At 40.4% G+C, this 9551-nt stretch overlaps 1 protein-coding gene across 1 annotated transcript; it reads left to right on the top strand.

Moving 5' to 3' along the window:
- Positions 3621 to 7278, top strand: LOC102188345 (zinc finger protein 239-like). Its single transcript, XM_018063010.1, has 2 exons — positions 3621 to 4486; positions 4852 to 7278. Exons 1-2 carry the CDS (start codon positions 4453 to 4455, stop codon positions 5967 to 5969), a joined length of 1152 nt encoding a protein of 383 aa, XP_017918499.1. The 5' UTR covers positions 3621 to 4452; the 3' UTR covers positions 5970 to 7278.

A 9551-nucleotide genomic window follows, 5' to 3' on the forward strand; every position in this document is an offset into this window, starting at 1 on the left:
GTAAGTAGTACATAATTTTAGGAGGAAGGCCTGGCAACCCACTCCAGTATTCTTGCCTGGAGAAATCCCATGCACAAAAGAGCCTGGGAGGCTACGGTCTATAGGGTCTCAAAGAGTTGGATACAACCGAAGCTATTTAGGATGCAAGCAGGCACCTCATTTTAGAATATGTTGATGAGTAGTTGGCAGAAATGTCAGTGATCTTCTGTACTAACAGTCAAAATCTACTTTTACCGGCTAGCCTTGTATTGTTTTCTTCCTCTTCCTGTGAGCTAGTAAAATTGTGAACTCTGAGGTGATATGAAGATGTTTCCCTCAGGTCCCTCTTAGCTATTTTCTGCAAGTTCTCTGAAACATGGGCTGGATTAACTTGGAACGTTTTTGCAACAGAGCCCATCCATGATGAAGAAATTGGCTCACAAGTGATTTCTTTCTTTTTTTTCCTATTTGAGTATAGTTGATTTACAAGGTTTTGTTACTTTTAGGTGTACAGCAAAGTGATTTAGTTGTGCATATATATGTTGATTGTTTTTCAGATTCTTTTCCCACATAGATTATCACAGAGTATTGAATTAGTTCCCTGTGCTATACAGTATGTCTATATTAGTTATCTGTGTTATATATAGTACTGTTAATATATTAATCCCAACCTTCTATTTTATTCCCCCCTGTACTCCCCTTTGGTAACCATAATTTTGTTTCTAAGTCTGTGAGTCTTATTTCTGTTTTGTAAGTCAGTTCACTTGTTTCATTTTTTTAAGATTTTAGAAATGAATGGTAATCATATATTTGCCTCTCTCTGACTTCTTTCACTTCATAATAATCTCTGTTGCTGCTGAGTCGCTTCAGTCATGTCCAACTCTGTGCGACCCCATAAACGGCAGCCCACCAGGCTCCCCCTTCCCTGGGATTCTCCAGGCAAGAATGCTGGAGTGGGTTGCCATTTCCTTCTCCAATGCATGAAAGTAAAAAGTGAAAGTGAAGTCGATCAGTTGTGTCTGACTCAGCGACCCCATGGACTGCAGCCTACCAGGCTCCTCCGTCCATGCATTCTCCAGGCAAGAACACTGGAGTGGGGTGCCATTTCCTTCTCCATAAGTCCATCTATATTGTGGCAGATGGCATTCTTTCATTCTTTATATGGCTGAGTAATATTTCATTGTATATATGTACCATATCTTCTTTATTTATACATCTGTTGGTGGACATTTAGTTTTTCCTTATCTTGGGTATTATAAATATTGCTGCTATAAACATAGGGGTGCATGAATCTTTTTGAGGTATAATTTGGTGCGGTTTATATGCCTTGGAGTGGGATTGCTAAATTGTATGGTAATTCTGTTTTCAGTTTCCTGAGGAACTTTCCACAGTGGCTGCACCAACTTGAATTCTCATCAACAGTGTGTTTCTATATACTTGAAATTTTCTCAGAAAGAATTACATGTTCTCACTACATAGTCGCACAAAATGGTAATTTTGGGTTGATGGAAGTATGGATTACTTGATTGTGATAATTATTCGTAGTGTATATGTTTGTCAGAGAATCACTTGTTCCATTGTCATTCATCTTTTATATCTCAATAAAGCTGGAGAAGAAAAAGAAAAAGTGGGAGATGTGTTGGGCTTAATCTTCTGTTAGTGGTACTCAATCCAGGCTTCATAGTAGATCAATGAGTCATTTGTATAGACATATTTTATACACTTTGACCATGAATTCTTAAGATCGTGGGTATGTGGCGAAATCTCAATAATATTTAGTTGCCCCTGTGATTCCAGCCTGGACTTGTCACTGAACATCAGGACTGTGAGTCCTCCTGTTTCTGAGGACTGAGATCTAGCCTGTGGAGGAGGTGCTCTATTCTGCGTGGGGATGGACCAGGGCCTGGTCTGTGACCTGAAGGGGGTTGTCAGGTCAGCTCAGGTGCCCACTGCTACTGTGTGGCATAGCAGCCTCATAGGAGGGTGGGGAGATATGGTGAAAAGTGTGGGAAAAATGACTGGTTGGTCTCTGTGGGGGAGTTTACTGTCCTGAGTCCCTCCTGTGACAGTGGGGAGCACAGGACTCTTAACCCACATGATGAGATCTTCCCTGTGTGTGTGGTAGCAGCAGAGGAAGAGGGAGTATGTTCATTCTAACCGTTAAACAGCCTGTTTTCAGCTTTGAAGCTTGACCTCTGAAGATGCAAGTTGTCTGAGTAAGAAGCCCATAAGAAGAGGAGGAAGAGGAAAGTAAAGGATGGCTGTTTCTCAGGTGAAGTCATAGTCTCAGTTGATTCTTCAGTCTGTCCTTCTTGAAGTGCCTCTCTTTGGATTTCTTTCTGATTCTGAGGTGTTCTTTCTTGACACCTGTATGTTAATACTTACCTAGTGCCTTCCCTCAGTACGTATTTATTAATTGTTGCATCTTCTTGTAGAATCGACCCTTTTATGATTATGTGATGTCCTTTGTCTCTTGTGTCAGTTTTTCTGTTTATTTTTCTGATACTGTGCAGTCACTACTGCTCTAGGATAGAATATCTTTGCCCTTCTTTTCACTCTTTGCCTTTCTTGTCTTTAGATTACTCTGTCACTCTAGGTGTCTGTTTTCTTCTGGTCACTTCCTCTCGTGGTCTCTGCTCAGGCACCCTGTACAGTGGTGAAAGGCAGGAGCTCTCGCCAACCCCCTTCACTCCACTGGAACTTCAAAGGAATGCATTTGGAGTTTCCTTTAATCATGACATTTGGTAAAGTGTTCTTTTTTAATAATAATATATTTTTCAATATTATTTCTGCCTTTTTTAATGCTTCAAGAATCTTTTAAGTTTATTATTTTGTTTTTATCTGTTATCTGTTAAAATAATGTGTAACAGTAATAACTCTTAAAATTTTGAATCAGTGTTACGTCTGTACTAGTTTTTTTTAGAATCCTAGTGTAGAATCTTTTTGGGAAACTCAATTGAGTACAATTTGTGCATTTTCATTGTCTGGAGGATCTTAGGATGCATGTGAATAAAAACAATACTGAAAAAATAGACTGAAAAACTGTCAGGAGACTACTCAGTTATTTTAGTGTTGACCTGTGTGCATAGGTGTATGGATATGCATGTCCATGGTTTAGATAAACAATGTCATGATTTGGGGCTTCCCTGGTGGCTCAGATGGTGAAGAATCCACCTGTAGTGTGGGATACCTGGGCTCAGTCCCTAGGTTGGGAAGATTCCCTGGAGAAGGGAACAGCTACCCACTCCAGTATTCTGACCTGGAGAATTCCATGGACAGAGGAGCCTGGCAGGCTACAGTCCATGGGGTCACAAAGAGTAGGACATGACTGAGTGACTTTCACTTTTCATGATTAAAAAAAAAAGATACCATGATTTTAAAACTATCACATCATTTTGCCATCGATAGTGTCTTGAATATGTTCATCGTTTTGCAGTTGATAGTGTCTTTTGAATATGTTCGTTCTGTTGCAGTTGATGGTGTCTTTTGAATATGTTCGTCGTGTTACGATTGATGGTGTCTTTTGAACGTGTTCTCTGGCCTTGATTTTTTTCCCTATACTACCATGTTCACAGTTTAAATAATAATAAGATTACTAACATTTTGTGTTTGTGTGCATGTGTGCACACATGTATAATGACCTCTTAGGCTGATCCATGTTGTTCAGTTTGAACTTCTTTCACATTTTCTCAGGGAATCATGTGTCAATGAACTTTTAATGCTCATTGCTTTTAATTTTTCAGCTTCAGTTCTAGAACCCAAACATGGTAGTTCAGGTGCTTACTATATGATTCATTAGGTTCTTGTCCTGAGTCGAGTTTTTCAGTGTCTCTGACAGTTTTCTCCTCTGTAAGATGGTAAAAAATTCTTTCTTTAATGAACTGTGATGTTGCTAACAAGTTAAAAATGTTAAACATTTAGAGTAATGCATAGTATATTGGAAGTATTCAAATGTTGTTTGTCTTTGCTTCTCTCATCATCATCATCATCTTTGGAGATTTTGAGCTTTCTTTAAAACTACTGTGGACTTTGTCATCTCTGAAAACACCACTCATACTCCTCTGTATCCAAGTTTGATCATTCTCAGTGTGTCTAACATATCTAGCCCTTCCACATAGACAACCTGGTGTTGAATTATTATTTGTATATATTTCATGTATTGCCCACAAAAAATGAGAAATCTACTTCTATTTGGAAGCTATCATAATCTCAATGACAAAGCACAGGAAATTAAAATTAGACATACAAGTAGCTCTAAATGCCTTTTCATGGCTGCCAGAATATATTCTTGAACTTAATTGATCTTTTACCTCTATTCATTTTGTATGGAAATAAGAACTCTCCTCATGGCCTTGGTGAAACTTTTTTTTTAACTTTAAGTCACAGTTGACATTGAATGATGTGGCCATCCAATTCTCTCCAGAAGAGTGGGAATGCCTGGACCCTGCTCAGAGGGCCTTATACGTGGATGTGATGTTGGAGACCTTCAGGAACCTGCTCTCTGTGGGTGAGGATAACTTCCATCTAAAAGTTGGGAAGGTATCTTTGGATTTACCCTTGTTTGCCTTTTGAAATCCCCTACCTTGCTTAACTGAGCTCAAAGCCATGTTGACTCAGGCATGAAAAGCTTCATGATGTAGCCTCAGGAATTTAAACATGCCCTTTCTTCAGATGATCTGGCCTGGCCACTTCATAATACTCCAGAAGTGTAGTGGAGAATCCTATTTATTGTTCCTCAAAAATGTAACATGGTTGAGAAGTTTCATAACTGTGTTTGAAGTATTACTTCTATTTAATAACTTATATTCAACCTGAAACTTATATTCATGCAGTATAATGAATAGGATATCTATGGTTCTTTATATCTTATAGATATTTCTCATATACACATCTGGAAATTACAACTAAAATCACACACTGATAGAGGAGGAGTATGCCGAACAGTGATTTGGGGAAGAAATGAAATCCTGGAAATCAAACATTTTAACCTTCCAGAAATTCAGGAGAACATGAATGACTTCAGGTTTCAGTGGAGAGATGATGAAAGAAATTACAAAAATATCCGTACATCCCTTAACCAAGATGTCATTGATAGTAGAAGTCAACATGGTAGAAGGGATGCAGTAAGCAATCATACTGGAAATAGACTTGTGTTAAGCCTTCAAGATGAACTACCTATGTTTAAACATCAACAGAAAATTGCATTTAATCAAGCTAATAAGTATGTCAACAGTAGCTCCTCATTTTCACCTCTTCAAATAGTTTCTCCTACTCTCCAAACCAATATTTGTAATATATATGGGAGTGACTTTATATATCCTTCAATACTGATGCAAAACCAGATCCCACACAGGGTAAGACCTTACAGATTTTATAATGAGTGTGGCAAAAAGCTGCATCAGGGCTCAAATTTCAGGAGTCATCAGAGAATCCAGATAGGAGAGAAATTACGTATATGTGATGTATGTGGCAAGGTCTTTAGCCGAAATTCAGATCTTGTCATTCATCAAAGAATTCATACTGGAGAGAAACCTTACAAATGTAATGAGTGTGGCAAGTTCTTTAGTACAAAAGGAAAGCTTTCAGTTCATCAAAGAATTCACACTGGAGAGAAACCTTACAAGTGCAACGAGTGTGGTAAAACCTTTAATCAGAGCTCAATCCTCAGTCGACATAGGATAATCCATACAGGCAAGAAATTACATCAATGTGATGTATGTGGCAAGGTCTTTAGCCAAAATTCTGACCTTGTAATTCATCAAAGAATTCATACTGGAGAGAAACCTTACAAATGCAATGAGTGTGACAAGGTCTTTAGTCAAAAAAGAAAGCTTTCAATTCATCATAGAATTCATACTGGAGAGAAACCTTATAGATGTAATGACTGTGGTAGAACATTTAGTCAGAGCTCAACCCTCAGTCGACATCGAATAATCCATACAGGAGAGAAATTACAGAAATGTGGTATGTATGCTAAGATGTTTAGCTGAAATCCAGACCTTGTAATTCATAGGAGCATTCATACTGGAGAGAACCCTTAAAAATGTAGTGTCTGTGGGAAAGCCTTTCATTTTTCCTCAGGTATCAGCAGACATGAGATAATCCATGCAGGAGGCAGAGCCATATAAATATCATGTATGTGGCAGAGTCTTTCACTGAAGCCCTTGGACTTCATCAGGAAATTCATACTAGAGATAAACCTTACAAATGTTATAAGTATCTTTCGTCAAAACAAACCTTGTGAGTCACCCAAGAATTCATAATAGAAACCTTACAAACGTAATATGGGTGTGACAAGTTCTTTCTTGAGAAGACAACCCTTTAAAACTATCAACAAATTCATATGGCAGAAAAGCCTTCCAAATGCAGTGAGTGTGGCAAGGTCTTTAATCACAAGGGAAACCTTACAGTTTATCAGAGAATTCATACTGGAGAAAAACTTTACAAATGTATTGAGTTATACAAAATCTTTCATGAGTTGCCAGCCCTTGCAAAGCATCAGCTGAATTCATACTAGAGAGAAACCTGATAAGTGAGTGTTGCAACATCTTTAGTCAAAGTTCCACTCTTAAGACTTTGGATAATTCGTAGTAACAAGGAGACAATCTCCATTGGCAAATGCCTGGGAGTCATTCTGCCGTTTCCCAGTGATGTACTGACAAACAAAGGCAGAGCATGCTACAGAGAAAAGAAGACTTGTTTTCCTTTGGATTTAAATTCATTCTGGGGCTGCTCCCTGCCCTTGGCTTTTCTTCCACATAGGTGCCTTTCACACATTTTGCTTCTTCAAACTGTGTACTACCTCTGCTCCTGCTGTAGCAGAAACTAAATGAGGCACCCCATTATGTTAGTCCTTATACAGTCCTTTTCCTCTCCATCCACTTAACCTACAGATGTTTGTTCTCCCTCTCTTTCTTGCTTATTTGCAATCTGAAAATGATTGCCCTCTAGCTACACTTGGCGTTTATCCTTCCAAGGAAGCATTACTTTCCTCTCGGAGCATTCTTCATTCCAGAAAGAATGTCATGGGACGATGACCTCAGAGACCACCAGAACCTGTTCTTGAATCACCTGATGCCAGCGTGATGATCTCAATTCACCCAGGAAGGGAAGAATGGAAGACCACACCAGCCCTCATTCTTTTTTTCAGCCCCATTTTCCACCTGGAAAGAAAAAAAAACAACCTGAAAACCTTAAGACCTCTTCCAACTTCCCAGGAAGCAGGGGCACAGTTTTTGACACACTGGCCTACTGTGTTCCCCCTTTACCTGGCAAAGTAATAAAGCTACTTCTTTCTACTCCTCCAAACCTCTGTCACCGTATTTCTATTCAGCATTGGAGAACTTTTGGGAACAATCCCCCAGCCTCGCCCTATCCACCCTTGGAGGGTGGCAGGAGATGCCACGTTCTCTCCCTGGTCCTGGGATCCTGGAGAGCCTGCCCCTTACTTGAGGCCCCCTCTTTCCTAGCCCCTCTTCCTTGCGTCCTTTCTCTCAGGCCTCCCCTTATGGTCAGCCCTTCCTTTCATCCCCTTGTGGAGGTGCCCCAGGCCAGTCATGTGACAGTCATTGTTTTTCTGTGTCCAGTTCAACTCAATAGGAAAATGTTCTTGTAGGCAGGCATGTTATTCAGTCACATCCGTGGAAATAATGTAGGCAAGAGGGTGTAGGAGAAGCAGAGACAGAAGGACACAGAAAAACAGCTGAAAAGAATGAGGGGAACCAATGAGAATGCAGATGGTGACGGCTGGGAATCTTGCAAAGAGACAGTAACATAAAAGAAATTGAGCCTTGAAAGTCAGTTTTATACAAGTAGTAATGAAAACAGGATCTGCAGGGGTAGGAGAGCACTGTAGGGAGAGGACTCCTGAGCAAGTGATAGGAGGGAGAGTAACAGTGGTGAGGATTAAGGAGTTGGAAACTTGGCATTCAGAACGTTGGGACCCGGGAGAGAAAACTAACAATTGGAGGAGCAGAAGAAGAAAGAAAGGAAATGTGATGCATAGTCACCTGGGGGTGCCAGAGAATGAGGTGGAAGTGAGTATAACATGGATAGGTGAGGTGTACCCCCAAGAGCAGAGATGGAGCAGAGATGGGAAAGAAAGGCAAAAACAGGGCAGTCAAAGGTTGAGGGGAAAGTGCAGTAAGAGGGGAAACGAGTAGAGTAAGTAGGACCCATGTGAGGTTTGAAATAGGGCAGGAACACCAGTAGAGGGGAATAAAAAGAAAGGGACTTCCTGGTGGACCAGTGGTTAAGAATCTGCCTTCCACCACCATATGACCCAGCAATCCCACTGCTAGGCATATACCCTGAGGAAACCAAAACTGAAAAAGATGTACCCCAATATTCATTGCAGCACTATTTACAATAGCTAGAACATGGAAGCAACTTAGATGTCCCTCAATGGATGAATGGATAAAGAAGTTGTACATACACAAATTGGAATATTATTCAACCATAAAGAAACTGAAGTCATTCAGTCGTGTCTGACTGCAACTCTGTGGACTGGAGCCCACAAGGCTGCTCCGTCCATGGAGTTTTCCAGGCAAGAATACTGGAGTGGGTTGCCATTTCCTTCTTTAGGAGATCTTCCTGAGCCAGGGATCAAACTCTGGTCTCCCACATTGCAGACAGACTTTACCGTCTGAGCCACCAGAGAATTCCAGCCATAAAAAGGAATGCAATTTGAGTCAGTTCTAATGAGGTGGATGAACCTAGAGCCTATTATACAGAGTGATGTAAGTCAGAAAGAGAAAGATAAATAGCGTATACTAACGCATATATGCTCAAACTACCACACAGTTGCACTCATCTCATAGGCTAGTAAAGTAATGCTCAAAATTCTCCAAGCCAGGCTTCAGCAATACGTGATCCATGAACTTCCAGATGTTCAAGCTGGTTTTAGAAAAGGCAGAGGAACCAGAGATCAAATTGCCAACATCCCCTGGATCATCAAAAAACCAAGAGAGTTCCAGAAAAACATCTATGTCTGCTTATGCCAAAGCCTTTGACTGTGTGGATCACAATAAACTGGAAAATTCTGAGAGATGGGAGTACCAGACCACCTGACCTGCCTCTTGAGAAATCTGTATGCAGGTCACGAAGCAACAGTTAGAACTGGACATGGAACAACAGACTGGTTCCAAATTGGGAAAGGAGTCCATCAAGGCTGTAAATTGTCACCCTGCTTATTTAACTTATATGCAGAGTACCTAATGAGAAACGCTGGGCTGGAAGAAGCACAAGCTGGAATCAAGATTGCCGGGAGAAATATCAATAACCTCAGACATACAGATGACACCACCCTTAAGGCAGAAAGTGAAGAGGAACTGAAAAACCTCTTGATGAAAGTGAAAGAGGAGAGTGAAAAAGTTGGCTTAAAGCTCAACATTCAGAAAACTAAGATCATGGGATCTGGTCCCATCACTTCATGGGAAATAGATCGGGAAACAGTGTCAGACTTTATTTTCTGGGGCTCCAAAATCACTGCAGATGGTGTTGCAGCCCTGAAATTCAAAGACACTTATTCCTTGGGAGGACAGTTATGACCAACCTAGGCAGCATATTCAAAA

This window comes from Capra hircus, chromosome 18 (genome assembly GCF_001704415.2).
Source record: "Capra hircus breed San Clemente chromosome 18, ASM170441v1, whole genome shotgun sequence".
Taxonomy (NCBI): domain Eukaryota; kingdom Metazoa; phylum Chordata; class Mammalia; order Artiodactyla; family Bovidae; genus Capra; species Capra hircus.

What these genes read in the sequence shown, in the direction of transcription:
- LOC102188345 (XM_018063010.1), top strand. Translation starts at nt 4,453, where the DNA reads ATGTTGGAGACCTTCAGGAACCTGCTCTCTGTGG. An exon ending in CAGGAACCTGCTCTCTGTGG is followed by an intron (nt 4,487 to 4,851) that starts GTGAGGATAACT and finishes TATATCTTATAG; the next exon opens with ATATTTCTCATATACACATC.